General features: G+C 42.4%; 1 protein-coding gene across 8 annotated transcripts in view; it reads right to left on the reverse strand.

The window, feature by feature from the left end:
• Positions 1-207: 207 nt before the first annotated feature.
• Positions 208-24272, reverse strand: part of ERICH3 (glutamate rich 3) — a 62437-nt gene continuing 38372 nt past the window's right edge. For 3 of the 8 annotated variants that reach the window (XM_083742891.1, XM_083742895.1, XM_083742893.1), the window contains 4 exons: positions 13374-13790; positions 9810-9959; positions 3822-7923; positions 208-1724 (listed from right to left, as the gene is read on the reverse strand). In XM_083742891.1, the coding sequence (XP_083599017.1) occupies positions 3845-7923; positions 9810-9959; positions 13374-13790 (4646 nt within the window). In that variant the 3' untranslated portion in view covers positions 208-1724; positions 3822-3844. The remainder of the gene's footprint in view (positions 1725-3821; positions 7924-9809; positions 9960-13373; positions 13791-24272) is intronic. The other 5 variants (XM_083742892.1, XM_083742897.1, XM_083742898.1 and 2 more) reach the window with 3 other exon arrangements.

Here is a 24272-nt window from a genome sequence, read left to right on the forward strand (position 1 = left end):
CAGCAAGTCCTAGGCTCTGTGGTTTAACCCATAGCACCACCCATGTCCCACACATCAATGGGGCTTACTTCTGGGTAAACATGGATAGGATTGTGCTGGTAGTCTTCGCTATTCTGTTCATTTTCAGCATGGGTGGCTCACATCCAGTAGATGACAAGCCTATCACTCCTGGCCATTGACCATGCTGGGTGGGGCAAGACAGCACTGCACCCCTGCGGGCCACACAGCACTGATGCATGGCCCATGATGCTGAATTACTGAGAAACTGCAAGGTCAACATGTGAAGAAAACCAACACTATGTGGTATCTACCTTTTGTAGTTACTTCAGATGAAGATGGTGGCATGCGGATGTTTTGTACTCTGGTGCTACACCCCCACACAGAAACACAAAAATGCAGTCTTCACCCCAAAAATCTCAGCATTTTTAGATAAAATAATCTTCAAACTGACCTAACACTGCAGATGTTTTAGACTACAATTCCCATAAGCTCCAGTCAGCATACCCAACGGTGAGAAATGATGGGATTTCTAGTTCAAAGCTTCGGGGCAGGGGGCTTCATATTGGCTACCCCTGCCATTCATGTTAAGGCACATGCGTATGCTCTGATACTGGCAAGGTCTCTTTCTGTACAACAGCGCAAAGCCCTGTGTACATGTTAAGACATTCAAATGGAGCTGCATCGTGCATAAGTGCTGTTTTTGAGGCAGCTAGCCACACCACTGAAATAGCGCATGTAGCATGCATGCCTGAGGAATTGTGATGACGTCTTCAAATGGCTTAGCTCCCTGTGGAAAGTTCCACTTGTACAGGGGAGACTGCCTGCCCCCTTCCCTTGAAAGAGCAGAAGTGCAAGGAGCCAAGTCCACGGAAAAGGCAATGGAATCGATGCTGCAGCATGTCCTTACATACAGGAACAACAAATAATACTTTGCCCTTAGACATGTTGCAGCTCCTCTCAACAGGAGCTCAGTTAACATGAAAAGCAAAGTGGGCTGCGCCCTCTGCCTGGGTGCAGAACTAATCCCAGTGTAAATGAGCATTTGATATTTATATTTTGAAAGGATGTAGAAAAGACCCGGTCAAAACATATGCACCTTTCTATTGGAACACATGTGTCTAGCCTTGCTTACACACCAAAAAAACCCCAAAACCCCACACAAATGACACACCAAAGGCAGTGGGGTGTGTGTGGAATGGATATAATCACAATATGTACAGTTCTCATCTGTTTTTTTCAGGTGTTTTATTATTCTACATAAAGCCCTCATTGTGGCTCTCACTATCACCACAGTTAACTGGCTGATTTTTGTGAAGTTCCCAGCAACATAATAATTTTCTGCTTTTTTAAAAGAAATGTGTGGCAGCTGTTGGACAGGCCTCGTGATTATTACTTTCATAATTATAAAGGAGTGCTATTTCTGAAATGGGCTAGATAGGCTTGTTTCTCTAGTCTGGAGCTGTTCTGGTTAAAAAGCAGCAGATGTTTATGCTACTCATGAAGGAAAAGAAAGAAAAAGGAGGGAAGACACCCCAGCCAGCACCAGCCTAGAGTGATTTGTGGAAAAGTTGCTAAATAATCATAATTGTAATATGACTAATGGAAAAGGGAAAATGGAAGCTGTGGAATAATTGGAGAGAATGCTTGGTTGGGTGAGTCATTGTTTCCACCTTGCCTTGGGACTGTAGTGATGACACAGTGGGACTGTCAAACCCCCGAGTACTCTAAGGAAGCAAAAAAGGAAAAGAAAGTTAGCTGTATAGGGTGCAGATTACAAGTTTGACGTAACAAGGACTAGCAATTCTAATCTGCTACTTTGGAAAGTTGTTTGTTTTCTGTGCATTAGGACATCTCTTAAGATATTGTAAAGAAATTTTGGTTCCTGGAGTCAAAGAGAAGGTGTCTCACTGTTTGTGTGCCGTTTTCCTCTGTTTGCATACCATTTTGAATCAAAATGTCAGAATGAACCTTTCAAAACTGGCCTGGCCTTTTGGTTGCAATTGATCCTCAGAGCTATTAAAGCAGTGCTTTACTCTACCAAGGACCTTTCAAAGATGTTTGCATATTCTTTCTCAACTTCCTTATCCCCCTAGCCCACTAGCTGGGGACGACTCCGTAAGGTGAGAGCCATTTTGGAATAAGTGCAACCCCACCCACACAGCTAAGAATGATGAAATGGTGCAAGCAAGATCTATGTGTGAGGTAGAAAAAACAAAAGCTGTCAGTTTGAAAAACAGACAGAGAGAGCTGAGCTGAGTTTTGAGCTCTGCAAGGCAAAAGCATCTGGGATGCAGGAATGCCTTGCTCTGATGGGACTGCAGTGGGCATTCTCTGTTAAAATGTTTATGTTATCTTCCTCAACTAGTATATCTGTAACACAACAAAACAAAACAAAATGCCAAAGAAAGGCCTCTCCAGCAATCTCATCTGCTAAAGAAAACCAAACTTGGCTATCTACTACTGCCACCACTAGCCTCTGCTTAGAAGAGTGGTATACAGTGGTACCTCTGGTTGAAGGCGGAATCTGTTCCAGATCCCGAGGTTTTTGCTACTGGAGGTGTCTGTTCTGCGCATGCCGCAGTGCGGTAAAGCGCTTCTGCGCATAAGCGTGCAGCGAAACCCAGAAAAATACTTCCAGGTTTGCCGCATGTGTATCCCATGTTAGAATTCTGCTCCATGATTGCAGTCATGGGATTGTTGTCTATCACATGATGGTGTATGTTTTGATTCCACAGTGGGAAGTGACAGAAACAGGATGTTTGTGTTACTGTGTTCCGTGAAGTGGGACTATTGTCCTTTGTCCTCTTTGCTGTCTGATGCTAGAGAGAGAGGGAGCCATGTTGCAGTGCTCCGTGTGTGTTTATATGTAAATAAAGTAGATTAGCCAAAATGCTGAGTTGCTGAGGTCTGTTATGCAAGCTGTGAAGATTCTGCGGATCCCTAAGTGTGCCGGTGTCAGTTGGCATCGGTCGCTGTGATGTTTGGGCAGACGAAAGCTTTTGAAGCCCCTGAACAAACAACCAGGAAGGAGAGAACATGCCAGTCGGGCATGTGTCTCTGCCAGGGTCCTACTCGAGTGTAGGACAAGCTCCTGACATCCCAAAGGATACGTAACCAGAGGTGTGCGTAAGTAGAGGTAACAATGTACAAGCAACAGCTCCTATCAGGTCTACCATTCAGTATTTTCATGATCTAAAGGAACTGGGTTGAATCGTTTAGAAAACTGTGTAAAAAATATATTTCCCAAGTTGCCATTTTAGCCTGCTACACATAGGCCCATAAAATGGTCTGAAGGAAAACTGAGCAGTTCTACTGCAGCCATTAAGCAGTCTGGCCCCATAAGCTGTCCTGAAGGGAGCCCCCAGCCCAAACGATATGCAAACAGCTCCAAATTCCTCCAAGGAGATGGAGGTCTGTGTGATATTTTATTATTATTTTAAAAAACCAGCAATGTAAAGTCAAATCAAGCACCTTTAAACTCCTATTGATTTGTAACAAGTAAATGAGTAAGTGCATGTTCAACTCTCCCCAGTGAAATTAGTGTCAAGAAAGGTGGAACTTTAGCTGGCTCATGCACTCTGCTCCAGAGCTATAGCTATGGAGGCAACGAAGTAAGGTGAGTTTCAAAGACAGGTTTTTATTATTATTTCCTGTGGATGAGTGTTTGCCATTCAAAGGAGAAAAGTCACACAAACACACACATATATGGCTAATTGGCTAATGCAAACATTTAGGCAGGCCTAAAGCAACTCTTTGGATTGGGGCCATTTCTCTCTCTCTCTCTCTCTCTCTCTCTCTCTCTCTCTCTCTCTCTCTCTTACCTTCATTCCTAGTCCCCTTCTTCTTAGTCAGATGTTCGAGAAGATTCTAGGCTGATCATTTGCAAAGTGAAGTTTACTGGCGGCTGTCCTTCAGGCTGTTGTGCATTGCTGGGAACAATTTCTTTCACTGGCAGATTTTCTTCTGGAGATTCTTCCTCCCCTGTTCTCCTCTGTTCGTTTCTATATTTTTCCTCCACAGGCTCTTCAGTACCTGCTTCCATGGCTTTGTCGCTCTGAGCACCCCATGTTTTTCTTTTTACTACAGCTGCAAAAACTTCTTTCCTTCCAGCCTCCTCCTTGTGAGACAGCATTTGAGTCTCTTCTACTGAAACTTCCCCCTCAAGTTCTTTAGGCTCTTCTTCCTCTTCCTCCTCCACTTCTTCGCTCATAAACGATACTTGTTCTATCAACTTCTGCATCCCTGCCAACAGAGCTTCCTCCACATCTCGCAGCGTTATCATTGGTTCTCCTGTGTAATATGCCTCCTCTTCCTTCTCTACTTCATCGCTTGCATCTTCTACCTGCACCCCCAGGTCAGGTGACATTTTCCCGGCCACAGTCTCTTTTGGTGTTTTTTCCACTTCATCTTGGAAGCTGACTTTACTGCCCATTCCTCCTTCTGCTAATGCTGCTTTTTGTGTGAATGGCTGGGATAGGTGTGATGCCTCTGTCACGCCAGCTACCCTTGGGGTTCCTGTGATGGTGATCGCATGGGCTATTTCATTCTCATGTGCCATGGACAGAGACCCCCTTTCTCTCTCTTTCCCTGAAACTTCAGCCTCTGTCCTCCTTCTAATTGCCACCTTTCTCCCTGCCTTTGTCTCTTCAAAATCCACTTCTCCTTCTGCCTCTGTCTTCCTTCTTCCTACTCTTTGTTTCTGTTTAGGTGCTCCCACTCCAGATCCCAGAATCACTTCTGTCCCTCCCTCTTCAACTTCCTCATCCTCCTCTTCAATTAGATCCTCTTCCTCCACTGCACCTTCTGCACTGGCCACCACGCCTTCAAGTGTTGGTCTTCTTCCAGCTCTTCCTTCTGAACTTGTCTTGACACCTGACCTCTCTGCCTTTCGTATTACTCTTGCTTCCTGGGCTGTCGTATCCTCATCTTCTGATCCTGAAATGACTCCCCCAGCCTCACTCTCCGACAAGGGTTCACCTTCCCAAGGTTCTAGTTCCTCTTCAGCTGAACCTTCATCTCTAGATATTCTTTTCTTCTCTCTCACTTCTACGTGTGTTTTCCTTCCAGCCTTTCTTTCTGAACTCGGCTTGACTGCTGACCTCTCTGCCTTTCGTATTACTCTTGCTTCCTGGGCTTCTTCTTCTGCTCCAGAAATGGCCTCCTCAGCCTCACTCTCTGACAAGGGTTCGCCCACCTCAGATTCCAGTTTCTGTCCAGCTGCACCTTTGTCTCTAGATAGTCTTTTCTTCTCTTGTTGATGCGTTCTCCTTCCAGCCCTTCTTTCTGAACTTGGCTTGATCGCTGACCTATCTGCCTTTCGTATTACTCTTGCTTCCTGGGCTGTCATATCCTCATCTTCTCCTGCTGAAACAACTGCCTCACCCTCAGTGTCCGACAAGGGTTCACCTTCCCAAGGTTCTAGTTCCTCTTGAGCTGAACCTTCATCTCTAGATATTCTTTTCTTCTTTCTCACTTCTATGTGTGTTTTCCTTCCAGCCCTTCTTTCTGAACTTGGCTTGACTGCTGACCTCTCTGCCTTTCGTATTACCCTTGCTTCCTGGGCTGTCATATCCTCATCTTCTGCTCCTGAAATGACTCCCCCAGCCTCACTCTCTGACAAGCGTTCACCTTCCCAAGGTTCTAGTTCCTCTTCAGCTGAACCTTCATCTCTAGATATTCTTTTCTTCTCTCTCACTTCTACGTGTGTTTTCCTTCCAGCCTTTCTTTCTGAACTCGGCTTGACTGCTGACCTCTCTGCCTTTCGTATTACTCTTGCTTCCTGGGCTGTCGTGTCTTCATCTTCTGCTCCAGAAATGGCCTCCTCAGCCTCAATGTCCGACAAGGGTTCATCCGCCTCAGATTCCAGTTTCTGTCCAGCTGCACCTTTGTCTCTAGATATTCTTTTCTTCTCTTGTTGATACGTTTTCCTTCCAGACCTTCTTTCTGAACTTGGCTTGACCACTGACCTATCTGCCTTTCGTATTACTCTTGCTTCCTGGGCTGTCGTATCCTCATCTTCTGCTGCTGAAACATCCCCCTCAATTTCAATGTCCGACAAGGGTTCACCTTCCAATGGTTCTAGTTCCTCTTGAGCTGAACCTTCATCTCTAGATATTCTTTTCTTCTTTCTCACTTCTACGTGTGTTTTCCTTCCAGCCCTTCTTTCTGAATTTGGCTTGACACCTGACCTCTCTGTCTTTCGTATTACCCTTGCTTCCTGGGCTGTCGTATCCTCATCTTCTGCTCCTGAAATGACTCCCCCAGCCTCACTCTCTGACAAGGGTTCACCTTCCCAAGGTTCTAGTTCCTCTTGAGCTGAACTTTCATCTCTAGATATTCTTTTGTTCTTTCTCACTTCTACGTGTGTTTTCCTTCCAGCCTTTCTTTCTGAACTCGGCTTGACTGCTGACCTCTCTGCCTTTCGTATTACTCTTGCTTCCTGGGCTGTCGTGTCTTCATCTTCTGCTCCAGAAATGGCCTCCTCAGCCTCAATGTCCGACAAGGGTTCATCCGCCTCAGATTCCAGTTTCTGTCCAGCTGCACCTTCGTCTCTAGATATTCTTTTCTTCTCTTGTTGATACGTTTTCCTTCCAGACCTTCTTTCTGAACTTGGCTTGACCACTGACCTATCTGTCTTTCGTATTACTCTTGCTTCCTGGGCTGTCATATACTCATCTTCTCCTGCTGAAACAACTGCCTCACCCTCAGTGTCCGACAAGGGTTCACCTTCCAAAGGTTCTGGTTCCTCTTGAGCTGAACCTTCGTCTCTAGATATTCTTTTCTTCTCTCTCACTTCCAAGTGTGGTTTTCTTCCAGCCTTTCTTTCTGAACTCGGCTTGACTGCTGACCTCTCTGCCTTTCGTATAGTTCTTGCTTCCTGGGCTGTCATGTCTTCATCTTCTGCTCCTGAAATGTCCCCCTCAGCCTCACTCTCTGACAAGGGTTCACCTTCCCAAGGTTCTAGTTCCTCTTGAGCTGAACCTTCGTCTCTAGATATTCTTTTCTTCTCCCTCACTTCTAAGTGTGTTTTCCTTCCAGCCCTTCTTTCTGAACTTGGCTTGACCCCTGACCTCCCCGCCTGTCGTATTACTTTTGCTCCCTGGCCTCTCATTTCTTCATCTTCTGCTGCTGAAACGACCCCCTCAGCCTCACTTTCCGAAAATGGTTCACCCACCCGAGGTGCTAGTTTCTGTTGAGCTGAACCTTCGTCTCTAGACATTCTTTTCTTCTGTTTCACTTCTAGAGATGTTTTTTTGGTCTCACCCCCCCACAGGCCTGAAATGTCTTGGACTATTTCCTCCATTTCAGATGAAACTCCTTGTCTGACACCTTTGCCGCCATATACTAGGGCTCCAGAAACAGTTGCTTTTTCCTCATCTGTGGAGACAACCCCTTCAAGGTTTGACCCCGGAGCCATGTCTTCTGCTTCCGCAAAAGAACCATCCTCCAGTTGGATTTTCGGGTATATTTTGTCCTTCACACCTCCCTTCAATAATTTGCCTTCCTTACTTTCCGTTTCATCTCCCAAAGCTTCTTCTTCATCTTGTGTTTTCTCTCCCTTCCCCAGAGAACTCTTTGTTATTTTGAGCTTTTTCTCTGCTTTTGCCTTTCCCCCAGCTGCCTTTCCTTCCGGATGCATGACTTCTTTTTCGGCATTGTCCAAATCTGATTCTGCTACTGCTTCTTCCTCCAGTTCTGCTGCTAGCTCCTTATTTCCTGCTCGTTTTGCTCTACGAGCTGTTACCTCTTTGCCTCGCAATTCTTCTCCCAAAGCTGTTTCTTCGGGGCCTTCCTCATCGGCAAGCTCCTCTTCGTCAAGTGCTCTTTCCTTGCCCACCATCTGTCTTGCATGTTCCACTTGCCCCGCAACCTTCTGTGATTCAAGCGCTCTCGATTCTTTTGCCAAGGAAGCTCCATCTGGCACTATTAAAATAAGCACAGCATGAGTTGTAATTGTGATAACTCTATCAGTGTTGGGTTGGGCTTTTTCTTTTTTTAAAAAAATACATTGCAATGAAAGGTGTCATATTTTTCAACCTTCCTTGCAGAGAATGGCTTGGCTTAGCCATTGTGAATCATCTGATGAGATCCTGCACTGACAACTTGTGGGCCAGATTGTGTGGATTAACCCATGAGCGACTGATGTGTGAAGGAAGCTACCTCGTGGGAATACACAGGACATGTTAATTTTCTGGACCCACATGATTCTATAGAAGTCAAGGCACAATAATGCAGGAAGGAGCCTTCTCCTGCTTTGACCCATTTTGTCCTGCTTAAGAAACTGCCACATGTTTCTGCCCACTCCCACATTTTTCAGAAGCAGCAATTTATATATAAGCAGAAAGTTGTCAGTCAACCCTTCTTTTCCCAATAGCCTTGCCCATGAACAGATACTGAAAGAGAGCCATGTCACTGAAACTGGAATATAAATACTCAGACAGCAAGTTCATCTTGCAGAATAGCTCCATACCAAGTGAAGAGTTGCTCAATGATAGCATTGCAGAGATGAAAGGCATCTGGCAGCCATTAAATCAAGTATATATATATTGATACGTACACACACACATACATGAGTGGGAAAATGGAGTGCTCAAAAAACAACTGGGACCCCAGTATCAAAAGAAAAGGGAGCACTACTCCACACCCTGATCAAAAAAAGACTCGTTGTGCAAAGTGCATTTGATAGTAATGAAATTTATGCAGGTTGGGATTAACTGTTCTCATTGATTTCAGTAGTGGAACTGGCTGCCAATCCTATGCATGTCCAATTTTCCACCCAGAAAAGGGTATATAGGCTGTAGCCTAACTTTATTTTTCCTATTGGAGCTGTTGTCATTAAGTTGGGAGATACTTCACAAGCCTACATGTTATTAATTATGCTTGATAAACTACATTTGATAAATCATGTTCTAAAATGTTAAAGGATATAAAGGAGTGGAAAGAATCATATTGACATCTATACAGAGAAATGGTTTCTTCCTGACTTGTATGCTTGTATAATCTAAACACTTTGCAGGAAAAATTGTAGGAGCTGAAGTGCTGATGGCATCCATCTATGCCCTTATGTGTGATGTTCAATGAACAATGCAATCATACCAGACAAATCCTGGAATCAAAAAGCTGCATCTGAGGGGAATAGAGTTGGAGAGAGTGGTTATAATTCAGCCAGAAGGTCAAGGGAGGTAGTGAGGGGAGTGAAGCAGTATTGTTAGGAAAAACCACCATTTCCCTAGTGACAAAATTTTTTATGGAAATTGTAAAATTTGTACAGTATAGTGTGAAGTAGGAGGAAACATCAAAAGCTTTCTTCTTTATCCTCCTCCATTAGTCTAGTCAAGCACATGCCTATCTATCATGTAGGCCAAGACTTTCAAGTAGAATTTGGGTAATTAATTAAGGCTCAAACCGGACATTGCAGGACATGTGTTGTTGATTCTGCTCCACATCTCCCCATACCATCTAGCAGAAGGCAACATTTTTGGTGCTTGCTTGCTATTCCTTAATGGGAATACTAGTTAAAAGGTGGGTTCATTCTAACCTGGTGGTTCAAGTCTGATCAGTGCAGCTTTAAGAATTTAAGAAATCTGTATCAGACATAGCAAAGCACACAAAAACACTCAAACACACAAGCCAGCTTCCAAACAGCCTAAACAAGCAACCTTCTTGTTGCTAGTTATTCAGACACAATCAAAACTACAAAATGAAGGAAATTAAAAGAAGGATGAGATGAGAGCATAAAATAAAAAGAATAAAGCTCAACCAGTATTGGAATGGGTTGTGGCACTTAAGGCTTTATCATTTGATTTTACCTTTATGGTTATCTCCTTTATGTTTATCTTTCATAGCTATGCTCTCCTCCTCCTCATCCTCTGTACTGGAGTCACTTGGTTCAGGTTCAGAACTCAAAAGTCGATCATGTTCCATGGCCTCAGCTATTTTCTCTTTGACGGATTTGCCATCTTCAAAAAATAGCACAACAATCACAAAACAGGGAGCAAAAGAGAGAAATTGGGGAAATGCCGATCACACATTGGCCTACAGGTTACTCTACTAGCAATTAAGGATGCCAATTAAAATCCACATCACCCACATGGATGCATTAAACACATACATAAAGCAAATAGCATCCCATCCATCAGATATTAAAATTGCATGCAGTGGAATTTCCACAATACAAAACAACAACTGCCACTACTACTACTACTACTACTACTACTACTACTACTACACACAAGTTACAAAAAATACCACCAGATCATAAGGTGATCTTTTTGTTCAGAAATATTTTTAATTTGCACACAAACCAAAATAACAAGACAATAGAAAACCTGCAGATAAACTCAGGGCATTTTTGAATACTAAGTTTCCAGATGCAATTCCAATGATTCCATCAATTCTCTAAACAGGTTAAATAGCTTGTGAGCTTCATCTCATTTTGATGCATGGGCAGATCCGAATGCAAATCCCCATGCTTCAACAAACATTTGATATTCCTAAACGCATGAGAAGCAACATGTCCTATTCTGCTACATTTCCACCACATTCTTATTAGGCCATGACACAGTTTAAAGTTGTGCTAATATTTTCATTGTAACCTCAGTGCTTATGCAATAAAGTTTATTTACATTTTACTTGTTCTTAACAGAGTATGTATTATTAATATTGCATTCCTATTAGCTTAGCAACCACTATTCCCGAAACAGAAACAGAAGATTTTTTTTTCTTCTTCTCGTCTCCAAAACGACATGTATATAAAAAGAAATCACTGCTGAAAGTTGCAAAGCTCTCTGGCATTAGGGTAGGTTTCTTTTAAAAGAGGAAGCCTGATGGGTTCTGCCTAGGTGTACACACCTCATTAGCCCCATTGGGATCTGAACCCTCCCCAGTATTGCTTTGTGAACAAGTCTTGTACACAAGGAGTTTAAACCACTTGGTGTAAGGATGATTTTCTTCCAGTTCTGCAGAATGGGTGAAACAGGTAGGTCATTGCAGTGAGAGGCTTGATAATGCAATAAATTATGCACACACTGGCACCTATCCCATTCTAGTCATGCTGCCTACAACCAGTGGCGGAAGGGTCTGGATGTGTCTAGGAGACAAATAATTATACAACTTTTAGAAGACATCAGAAGGCAGCCCTGTACCGGGAGGTTTTTGATATCTGATGTCTTATTATGTTTTTATATGTGCTGGAAGCCACCCAGAGCAGCTGGGGCAACCCAGATAGATGGGTGGAGTATAAATAATAAAATTATTATTGTTATTACTAAGATGTACTTATTTTATTTTATTTCAGTCCTGCCTTTCTATCAGTATAGGACCCAAGGCAGCTCACAATATGTAGATGTAAATGCTCATCTAGAATGGACCCCTGCACCCTCAACATACATGGAAGCCTGCTTCTGTAGGGGGGTTTCTCTTTCTTGCTACAAAATAAAGTCCACTGAACATGTTTTATTTTTGTTTTTCCTTTTCTTTCGTCTCCCCCTATATCAGCCATGATCAACCCTATTCAAGCAGACATTCAGCAGACTGGGGGAGGGGGGACACCTTTTTCCAAAAAAAGAAAGAAAAAAAGGGAGAGGCAGAAGATAATTTCAGTAGCCAGGCAAAAATCTCAACACCTCCAGCTACCACAGCAGTAGAGTCTGGAGACATCCTCTGCTAAATGCTATGTTAATTCAGATCCAGGACTATCAAACAACTGTTTAATTACCATGTTCAGAAATCTGAGCTAAACAGAAATGATGATACCCTTCTGCACTAAAATCTGTGGCAGGCCATTAACTCAACCCACATGATTACTCCATGCTTCCATTTTGTATTAGAGCACTTAATCCTATGTGTGTACTTGTTAAGTGGTTAATAACTTCATTCTTCAACAGTACTTAAATATTCATCTCATCTAACAGTCTAATTGGGAAGTTGCTCACATTGAGAATCCAGCATATGGATGAAGGGAAAGATTTCAAACAACTAAAACACCCATAAATAATTCAGCATAATCATCCAGAACTGTACTTTTCACTCTCTTTTTTCAATTTTCCTCCGTGTTAGATACATAACAAATTGCAAGGCAATGAAAAGCAACCCTGCCCAAAGATGTTTGCAAACCATTCCAATTTTCATAACATTCCGCACATGCCAAACTATTCCATTGAACAGAACAAAGCAATAGGAAATAAACCATCAATGTCTATTAATAGGAAGCAAGATCACTGTATAATTCACCACCAGATGATTGCAGATAAAAATACAAATCAGAAGAGTTAGCATGACTTATGACTTTCTTTCGTGTCTGCATCACTATGGGTTGATATTAAGTGACTAGAATGATTTCACTATGATCTACAGTTAAATAATAATAATAATACTACACACCTTAATTGTTTCTTTCCCTCCAAGGGGTTTAGACCCAGAAAAAATAGGAATCGATTGTGCAAACAGTATGCATTTTATGATCCAAAATAATAATAATTATATATATGGTTTTAGAGGAGGGGCCATACCATAGCTTGTTGATAGAGCATGTGCTTTGTGTACAGAAGGCCCAGAATTCAATTCTTGGCATCTCCAGTTTATAAGGTCAGATAGCAGGTGATATGAATGACCTCTGCTTAAGGCTTTGGAGAGTCGCTGGCAGTCAGAGTAGGCAATACTGGATAGGATGAATAGTCTGATTGGATATAAGGCAGACTCCTATACTCCTATCTTTAATTTGCTAAGTTTAAAGCTATGAAACCTGTCCATAATCTCACAATAAAAAAAATGTGGAACAGAAACTCTTATCTCGTGTCTCACATATTCATCACTCCAAACAATAAAAGAACACAAGGATGTGGTTTAGATGTCATTATGTCTCTGAACCTACAAGAGGTATACACTAATTAACTTCGTTTGATGCAATTGTTTTTCCCTATGTTGATAAATAGCCTTTCCAGCTGTGCTTTCAGACGGGATGGCAATCAAGTTTGGGCACTGCTTGATCTCAGATCCATTTCACCTGCTTGTCTCCGTTTTCCATCGAGGAAAGTAATAAATTCAGCTGTCACAAAATGCCACGCAAACGATAGTGATGGAGACAAGAGGAAAGCTCGCCAAAGCCTTACATGTTAAATCACACAGACCTCAATTATAGCACCCGAAACAACAGCATGGCATGGAGGTTTCAGTGCATGACACTGCCAGCAATTTGGCACACACAGTAAACTGGGGGTGAGAGGGGGAATCACATTTTTCTAACAATAATGTTGTGTTTCACATGCCATCATCAAAGCTTAGATTGCAAAAGGATGCAGTCAGTCAAGAACAAGCAATGACACACACTTGTATGCAATGGACCCATCAGAGTTCTGACTGCAGACCATACTTACCACCTTCATCCTCATCTTCAGAAGGTCCTCTACTTCTGGTCTCTGCTCGACGGCTGTGTTCAGAATGCCCTAACACATCCTTCTCCCTGTCGTCCCTCATACTCCTGTGCACCGAACCTACAACCTTGCCTTCCTCACTGCCTGGACTTGAGTCTTGACTTCTTGCCTCCCTGACTTCGTGAGAGGTGCGTGGCACATCTCTGGCTGCTTTGCTGGGGGCGTCCCCCATGTCTGGCTCTTCCTCCACGTCGGTTCCTTGGCCTTCCTCTCTTTGGGTCTTTGTGGTTTCACTTTCATACCCTGAATGTCTGTCGGTCTTCTCTAGCTTGCGGCCTCGCTTTCCCATCTCGCGGTCGGAGTCGTTTTCACTGCTGTATGGCATGCTGCTGGAGGAGAGGGAACGTGCAACCTTCCTGTCTACAAAGAGTAAAACACAATTTCATTTCAATGGCACCTTACCTCTTCTCAGCGCTTAAAATCATTGCTTGGAGGGTCTTGCGGAGAAACCTAGGGCTGTGTGTGAAACAGGCCTCCCTTCACAGCAGCACAAAGTGTTGCTAGGGGGATGTGAGAGCCCTTCAGGTTAGTGCTAAAGCACCAGGTTTTATAAGAATGAGTTCAATCTAGGCATCTACTCTTTAAAATATTTCTGGGGGATTGAGTAGTCAAGAACTTCCTGCCTCTGAGTCTGCTGTTATGGGTACATTAAAGATCAGCATAAAGCTGTCTCCAATATTCCCTAGCTACTTTTATGCCAGGCAAGAGGGGCTTGTTTTCACAGATCTATCTGCTTCCTTTTCTTGCTGTATTTAAGGTGCCAGGGGGCGGGGTGGGGGAGGTTGTGTAACTCCTTTTAAAAGGGGTTGTCTGTCTGTTTTGGGTGTGTTTTCCCAGGTCTTTCACTTGAGGATCTTCAACATCAGCGCCTGTGCCTAAGATAAAAATGCACAGTTTTGCTGAAATCCTTATTCACTTTGCTTTTGCTCAATGATTCCTGTGCGCTAAAACACAGTATCGGGGGGGGGGGAATCAGTAACCATATTTTTTCCCCCTGAAATATATCTGTAACCCCTTTCATGCACAAGGTGGTGTAAAAAGGGGGGCAATAAAATTGCAATTCAGAATAAAATGCCAGCTGCTAGGTCAGTGGCAAAATGCTCAAGGAGACCTTGAGATGATGAATGAAACCAAGGTAGCGTCTAAAAGTGGAAACCTTGTAGTAATAGGTGACTTCAACTACCCTCACATAGACTGGCTACATATGTGTTCTAGTCATGACAAAGAGATAAACATTCTAGGTATCCTAAATGACAGTTCTCCAGAACAGTTGGTGTTGGAACTGACCAGAAGGGTGGTGACCCTAGACTTAATCTTGAGTGGCTTACAGGACTTGGTGCAAGATTTAAGCATTGTTGAGCCAATGGGGAACTGTGACCATTAAGAAGAAGAAGAAGAGTTTGGATTTGATATCCCGCCTTTCACTCCCCTTCAGGAGTCTCAAAGCGGCTAACAACCTCCTTTCCCTTCCTCCCCCACATTAAGCTGTAAAATTAAATATACATGTAAATGGCTAGGTCACCAAGGAAATCCAACAAGGTCACATTTGATTTCAAAAGAGGAAATGTCCCCAAAATGAGGAGGTTGGTAAAAAGGAAATTGAAAAGCCAAATCACTCCAAATGCTTGGGAGTTAAGACCACAATGTTAGAAACTCAACTTGAGTGTATACTGCAAATCAGGAAAAGTATCACAAGGGCCAAGATGATCCTGTGGGATCTCAGAAAGTATTTCATTTACTGCAAGGCACTGAGGAAAGGAGATCTTGAACCAGGCAGATGAAGGGCTTCTCCACTCTTATCTTTCCTCCACTTTTTCCAGGAAATCAGCAAAAAACCTGAATTGACATTTGCTCCAATGGAGCACTAAAGAGCAGTTTTATGTGGGGAAAGCTCTCGGGCATTTTTTTAAAAAAAGCTTGGACATGGAGCTTTTAAGCACGAACCGTGCCTGGAAAGAGTGGGGCAAAGGGTAAGTGAGGCTAAGCATGAGCCCCAACTAGACTGAATTAGCTGTCAGCTGAAATGACAGGTCAATCAATGCCTGCACACCTGGGCCTATAATGGTCTGGTCTGAGAGCTGCCCCATCAGTCCAAACAACGTTTTTTGTGATGAGTGCCTTGTCCTAGCCCTAGTTTATCCATGTCCCTTGTACTGATTATGCCCCTACCTTTGGCCTCTCAGACCTGACTTGCTCTAGCCTTATCCTTGTCTGTTTGCTCTACAACCTTGTCCCTGTATCCAAGAACTGAGAGCAGACACCTTGCTCAGACTGGACACTTATGTAGTCTTTTCTGATAATGCCACCCAGTTAAGGGAAAGCTCAAGCACGGATTCAGACTACGGACTACTCAGTATCACTTTATAAAATGCTGCAGCTTCTAATTTCATTTGCAATAAATCCTCAACAAACAAAGTTCATTCATTTGCAAATACCTAACATTTCAACTGAATAATAGAATCCATTGGAAATCCGTTATAGACAAAACTAAAATCAATACTGTAACATATTATATTCTTGTGTTTTCTATCAAATGCAGCTCTTAGTTCTGAGCTCCTTTCATGTCCTGCCTGCTTCCGATAATTACTTGTAAATTTTGCTAATATTTTAAATTATTCTTTCCATCTGTGCTACTCTGAATATTCTGCAGGGCTTGTGATTCTTTTGTAAAGGGGAGTGGGGAGGAAAACGTGTTTACTTGAGCAAAAATGCAGGGTTTTCTTTATTCTTTCATTGCACTTCTGTAATGTAAAGCATTTTCCAATAAATATTATAAGAATGAATGAAACACTACTGTGAGGTGGTCATTAAAATCTCTCTTTTCCATATGGGAAGCAAGGCTGTAGAACATATAGCTAATCAATGTACATAGTCAATCAGTGAACCAATTGGAGCCAGAACTCAATAAAACTGGTCCAGATTCAGCACTCTAACAAATGGACAGCGTCACTTAATGCATTTGATAAATATTAACATAACCTTCTGCATACTGAATGGATGTTTATTTTGGGGGGATTAATGTTACTGGAGGATACTGGATCAACACCCCTAATGACTTAAGGAGATATGTTTAGCAACAAAGCAGATAGAGACCCAGAGGTAATGTGAGCATCTCGCTCCTCCAACTAGCCTATCTTCATCAACCAGGACTGTCAAGGCAAGTCTTCATATTAATCCACATGGTAATGTAATAATGCAAGAGAAGAAACATGTTAGGGCTGGTGCAAACAAGCACACAACATGAAGGTTATTTAAAGATTGTTTCCTGTGGCAGCCCAATGGCACACACAAAGAAATTTGCTGCATATTTCAGGGTGGGGTAGCATGGTGTGTTTTTTTAAAATGTCACCATAGCCTTAAAAAGAAAAATAGAAAAACTTCAACATGCTACACAGAGACAGCTGCTTTAAAAGGCACCCATGCCTGTCTTATTTTGTGTGGACCAGTTGTAGGTTAACACAAATCGCATCCTCAGAAAACTGCAGCAAATTAAAAACCAGGCTGGAAAGTGATAAGATTTAATTATCTATGGCAGCTTGTCATTGGTCAAAACACAGACATAGGGAACCTTATCACATCTTGTGCTTTAAGCTTGTCATTGGTGCCAGCTAATAGTATCAAATGTATGAAAGGAGGCCTTGAGTGCCATCTATTGGATTGGAAAGATAAGCAGAAACACTTTTAATAATTTAATAATAAATATACCTTCAGCTTCAGTGTCTGTTTGAATATTCTTTAGAAATGGTGAAAGGAGAAGAAAGACTGACTCATACTTCCACTCCCATCTCCCAAGGGAGGTTCTCATCTGAAGGGACAATGTGTACAACGCACACACACAGAAGATGCATAATTCTACCTATCCATCTGGAAAATGCGTATCATACCTGGAAGGATCTATCTGTTTTCCTCCCTGTACACAAGAATATGGATGTGGTTAAACAGAGCGCTTGAGTGATTCACGCTCTTTCTGCTGCCACTTGCCTCTGAGACATGTGCAAAAGCCACCTTAAAGCAGCGTTAGATTTCAGCCTCGAAGTGTGTAAAAGGCCATGAGACATTTCAGCAACCCAGGTCATTAAAAATATTATCAGGTTTTTTGAAAACATAAACAGCCTGATACAGAAATAGCTGTTTGCCTCAGCAAAAACAGCCTGCACTGCTTTCCAGCTAATGAGTCATCCTGATTTATTCACAGGATTATGGTCTACGAGGATTTGAAAACCATACGTTCAGTCTTCTCTGACCTGTTCTCTGCCTGCGCTCAACAAAAATATTGCATGGAAAAATAAGGATTACCGTTTCTCATTTATCTAGAGACACTATTAAAATCTTCCACAATTGGAGAAATTTTGCCTTCATTTGGACCTGCACCAGCTGTTGAAATTCAAAGCTGTCAAGAAAGTGCACAGATTGGAGCGGACCATCGTTTTATTATTATTTATGAAGGATAGGCTCCTATCGTCATTTCAATTTTTATTTTTTAGTAAAAAACAGAGTCAAGGAAATATGTGCATTTCAGTCCCTCAAAATCCTCTGTAACTATGTACTGAAAACCCTAAGGGTGGAATTCAGCTGATGAGTTCTGTTAGTGGAAGCCCACCTAAGGACTTGTGCAACGGGGCATTCCCATCTCCTCTCCTTGCTTGCCCCACCCCCTTCGCCTACGATTAGTTCACGTGCCAGGGACAGGAAAAACCCCAGAACAGCATGCAGAGAAGATTGTTCCATTTGGCAAGCTACAATGCTGGTCTGGACAGAACAGCATAGTGAGACACTGAATTCTTCCCTATGGGTGGTATCCAATGTACCACTACGCGAATCTTCAGTCAGTGCAAGGATTTCTGCTTGAGCAATGGACTCTTCTCTCCTTCTCCCCACAACACTTCCCCCAAATCTGTTCCCCCAACCCACTGCAGCAGGTTTTGGGGCTGGGGTATTAGGGGAGGAGAGGGAGGCAAGTCCCACTGCGCAATCAGAAATCCATGCACTGACAGGATGTGGTAGTTTAATACCACTCTAGATGGACCTAGCAAATGTTAATTTCAAAGAATGCCCCCAAGGTACCATCACTGTAAGGGAAACTGAGAAAAGAAAAGGAAGATAGACCCAGCTGTCTAGTGCTGCTTTGAACATCCTGCCAGAATCTGTTTGAAGATGAGGGGACTAGGAGAGGCATCATTGATGGGCCTTGCTGGGCATCAAAGGCCCAAGGATGCTGGGTTCTGATGCCAGCCCAGAAGGTGTCCCCATTTCCCTCCTTTCATTCGTTTATGGTATTTAAGGGAAACGTAGGGGAAAGCAACATTCTAACAAAATCTGAAAACTGCACAAAATCTTTTATTTTGGTCACCATCATGTCATGACTAAGGCAAAGGCCTCTTTCAGCCATCTTGAGGTTTCAGGAAAATAGCTACATCTCAATGTTCAAAGCTTTCACTCTGCTTTTTGATTGCATGCCATGTATATCCTTCATACTGAAAAGAGAATATTGGAGCTCACTCATACTTCCTTCAAAAAGAGAGCATGCAGGAGAAAGCTATTGTTCCTGACCTAGCCAAGTCTTCTTCTAGGGCGAGTCTTGGAGTAACTTTGTTACATCCTAGCACAGAAGGAATCTCACAGTAGCTCTGGAACAGTTTTGTACAGTAAACTTCAGTTGTTTATAGAATCAACTAAGTTAGTTTTCAAAACTGTGATTCTCCACAATTGCAAAGTGTGCCAATGGCAACGATGCTGACAGTGAGAGGTGAAATCACTTTCAGCCATCTTGAGGTGTCAATAAAACAGCTACTTTCATGTATTTCAGGGCACTGCTATACTGTATCTGAGCTTCCTTTGATTGGCTGGAACTTACAGACAATAAAGTCTGGATATTGGGGGATGGTGGAAAGAAGGGAGAAATGGGCTTCTAGTAAATGTTTTCAGAAGGTGTCTCTAATTTCCATTTTTCCTGGCGACTGAAGCAAGGAAGGAAATCTGCTTAGGAATGAATGTCCGAAGCACATCCTCCAGTGTGGAACAACACACTAGAGACAGAAACTTATTTTGTTTCTTGCTGAAAACTGCTCCAGGAAGTAAGAGAATCCAATTCTCACCAACAGCAGTTGGGCTACATTACACAAATCAAGCCAACGGATATATTAAAACTTCTAAAGTAATGGCTTTAGACTGTGTCAATAAAAATGACCCGAATGGGTGCTTTATTGTCATTCTGTAAAGAGCACTGTTACACCAACAGAAAGAATTACTTGACCTATTTTCTCATTTTTTCATGTGCAGAGTACTATGTTTACAATTGGGATACAGGGTTGTTAAATGAGATTAATCTATTAGCACATCAGAACCGAGAGCAGGGCTTCATAGAGGTAGTCTTCAGTTGTATGGAACTAGAACACTGGTGGGACATTTACTCTTTTTGCTTCTCATGAACAGCTGCAGAGGCCTGCCATATCATTGTCACACTCTCAGCGATTCCTGCTTAAACTGGCCACAAACCACCAATTTCTGGTAGTTCAAAGGATTGCAAGAAGGATAACAAATAAGCAACATGTGACTCAGAGACAAAATACATGAAGTACGCATTCCTAGACCATACCACTTCAGAATGCACATGGGGGGGAGGCAAGAATGTTTACTGGCCCCCAAACAGGAGGAGGGGGATCACTATACTTGCAAAATGAATGTTGGGGAGAAAGCAAAGTCTAAAGGCCAACCCAGACAAATGCGAACGGATTGATGACAATGAATGTGGCTAGTTTTAAATGTTAAATTACATCTGCAGGGGGCATCCCTCAGGATCAAGACCATGCACATGGGAAAGGGAGATGTGACTGCCTGCCCATGCCACAGTTCTGATTAAAACCCCTGTATTCACACTGCTATTTATCCTCCAATCTTGCAATGGCCCTGCTTATGATTTCTTCTCACCTCACCGTCACCAGTCATTGAGGCTTTGTGATTGTGGGTTTACCCACAGAAGGGAATTCCAGGAAGTGGAGGAAGGAAGAAAATGCCCTAATATTGCTTTGGTTTGCATACGTACTTGAGGGTGACACAAGTGCAGCCCCCAATCTCCAACTCCCATCTCAGAACTTACAGCTCCTTCCCCACCAGATAAGATTTCAAGAATCAGCTCCTTCAGTCCCCAGGGGAATTTCTAATACATTATTTGCTGTTAATTGTTCACATAACACCAACACTGTCAGTGGCGTAGTGTGGGGGTGCAGGGGGGGCCAGCCGCACCAGGCGCAACATCTGGGGGGTAGGGTTAGGGGGCGCAAATCCACGGGTTAGGGGGCGCAAATTACTTGCCTTGCCCTGGGTGCTGACAACCCACGCTACGCCACTGAACACTGTAAAGTGGACTGCTATTTGCATTTGGCAAGCGACAAACTGATAACCAAAAAACCACACTAAGCTTTCATCCACGGCACAACATTGGGTCTGTGGTATCCAATTTTACTCTGACAGTCTCTTTTGAATGATAAGCAGTCTCCTCTGAAACTGCAGACAATCCTATATGACTTCGCTGTAGTTACTGAACTCATTCTGGATGGGAAAGCAAAGAAAGCTATGGCTGGTGCCCATGATGATGAAAACTGTAATCACTGATGTGATAGCAAGCGCTAACCCAATATGGTTGGTCATCTCATTTCTACAGCCTCTAGCTACAAAACATACACATTTCCTAACCAGTCTTGCATGCTATTAATAAAACACTTCAATAAAGACTGTCACGCCTATCCAATTAGCATGATCATTCCACTTAAGTTATATCTCGTTGGGATTTCTGCTCTGAATGGATCAATTACTATCACACAAAATGGGTCAGGATATTTGTTAAATGCTACTTATCTGAAATTTGTTCATCTGTAAAACTCAGAGTGCCTTATTTAACTCCCTGCTGGGAGTGAGTATAGGGGCCAAGATCGACTCTGCTTCCAGTTAAATCCACAATTAAAACAAAACTATTTTTTAAAACTGCTTAATGAATGGCATGCTGAATTAATGTTAAATAGCAGCAGCAGCAGAACACGCATGAGCAGCCAAGCATATTTTTGTACAAAGCATACGGTTGAGGAAACAATAGTCAAAAGAAATTTACTACTGGCTTCATCAGTTACTTATCCAGAAGTGCAGCTTGTTATGTGTCTTAATATAATTAATTGAGTGCATGTAGCGGATTAATAATGAAAACCCCAAGTCAGCCCCATGAACACTTGTGCTACAGGCACTGCAGCAGTGACAGGTGTCACAAACAAAGCCTTTCTTCATGCACGCCACTTCAGACCACTATAGCTACAGGCCGATTTAATCCTATGTTCATTTCCTTATACCTATATCAATGTTCAAACCTATTCTTTCTTTGTATACCTTGTAGACCCTTCATAATTAAAAGAGAATATTGGAGCTCACTCACATTTCCTTCAAAAAAAAGTACGCAGGAGAAAAATATCATTCCTGACTTAGCTAAGTCTTCTAGAGGGAGTATGGGAGTAGCTACATTCCATCCTATAGCACAGAAGGAATTGCAAAATAGCTTTGGATCAGGTTTGCACATAAATGTGAGTTGCTTACAGAATCAAGCAAATCAGTATTCGAAACTGTAACCTTCCAACAACTAGAAAGTGTGCCACAGCAAATGCACTGATGGTGAGGGCAAAATCACTCAGAATGCAAATGCAAATGCAAATGAAATGCATCAAAAACACAAGAAGATGTTATGGTTTAAAAGAAACCATTCACATGTGCCAAGGATGAGATAACAACATAAATACGGTTTCCATAATTTGCTTTACTCATAACCATGAGTACAAATCCTGTATCCAGCTAGAAATTTAGTACGCCACCTTCCTTGTCCTCAACCCTAAAAGGTAGTCCATGCATTTTACTGTGTTTCACATCAATGGAGATTCAAGGGTCTTCCAGGAAGCATGTGGCTGTGGTTGCTATAAGAAACAGAAGGCTGGACTACACGGACCTTTGGTCTGATCATACATATCTGATGTTGTGCCACATATCTGATGTTGTTCCAAGGGAACCTCAGCCTCTGCTGTAAGAAGCAGGTCCACCTAATTGTGATGTCAAACAACCAAGGCAAATCTAGAATCAGTTTCTACTTACGGTTATTTACCTCCAGAGTGAAATGAAAAAGAAAATCAATAAATACATACCTTTCTTTATTTTACTATTATAGCCTCAGCACTGTTTTCCAGCTGCAAGCACATTTACAGGAGTGGCTCTTCTTCTAATCCCAATACTTCAAACTGAAAGTTATCAGTCAACATTATTTAACTTTAGGTAAATTGTGAGGAGCCTATATCAGTCCTGGCTACCTGGGTCTCCTCCATACAGAAGCAAGTGGAAAAACATGTAGCAGCTTCATGCATTGGGGGAATTTGCATGAAGCATAATCCAGAGTTTACCTGCTCAAAAGAACTCAATGGGACTTCCTTCCAAATATGTGTTGTAAGATTAAAGTCTTACTTTTTAACATATGTCTGCTTCTAATGGCCAAAGCACCCTGGTCCTAAACAAGAAAGAAACAATAATGTTCCTTTTTTTGTTAAACATCTCCATTTTGAAGTTGAATTCCAACGATTCACACTCCGATGCAAGGAAATGTTTCCAAATAGCTGTATTTACTGTGCAGCTACATTATTAATGTAAGGCTATGTAAAGGAGATTCTTCTTCATCTCCTAATGACTTGGGTGGACCATTTGTGCAAATGAGGAAGCATTTTTGCAATATTCATTGGGTGGAACAAAAATACATAAATGAATTCCATACAAGAGAATTTAATCAGAAGCAAGTGAATTATGCATCCGAAAATGAAAGAGCAGGAAGAAAGCTGTTTAGATAGGACCCTGCCACAAAGCAAGACTTTCTACCCAGCACCAAACACAATCTACACCAGGGATGGGGGAACCTGTAGTCTTCAGATATTATCAGCAACCCTGACCATTGGCTGTGCTAGCTGGGGCTCTGAAAGGCCACAGATTCCCAATCTCTGGTGTACATCATCCACGATGAGATGTGCCCTTAAGCAGAGGGCAGATGCCCTGATAGATGCCTGCATAAAAGAAAGCTATCCATGACCCAAGCATGACCCAAGCCATTTTCAAGAGGAAGAGCACCCTCAGAGTTATTAGCAATTTCAGCAAAAGGAAAATTCATTCCCCAAGTAAGATGATTTGCCAAGACTTAAATCATACCACTTATCAAATCAGTCCAACTATTAACAAAGGCTGCCACAATATATATTTTTAGGCAATGCGACTACACGCCACCCAGTACCATGTGACCACAAGCCTGAGAAGCAACACCAGCCTTTAAAAAAAGATAGAGCATGTAATTATTTCTTCAATGATTAGCAAAGCTGCAAGCTGATTATCCTTCATGGTCACTGGCTGCTTAGAGAAATCAAAGTCTCTTTGATCAGAACAAAGATTCGTCCAACTGCAAACCTGGTCTGACACCCCGAGTTTGCCGTTGATTTTTGTGCCTCCTATAGAAACACTGGATCTTTCTCGCAGCAGCGTCCATTTCCCAGTCAGCTGCTTTACCTTTCCCTATTTCACACAGAAAATACAAATACAAAAGCTACATTAACGTTTGGCTTGGGAAAAGAGCTCTCCGATAAAGCCTGTCAAAATGGAAGGCATTTCAATGGAGAGATTTCAGGGGAGCAGTAAACACAGAATGCCTGGTCCAGTTTGACAAGCAACTGTGGTGTAAGTTATGGCAGTATCAAAAAGAAACAGCAGGATAAGAAACAAACAGGAAGAAATCAGGTCTGTGCCGACGGAAAGCCAAAACACTTGCAATTTCCATTGTTTTGC

This window comes from Podarcis gaigeae (assembly GCF_964106915.1).
Source record: "Podarcis gaigeae genome assembly, chromosome: 6".
Classification (NCBI taxonomy): Eukaryota; Metazoa; Chordata; class Lepidosauria; order Squamata; family Lacertidae; genus Podarcis; species Podarcis gaigeae.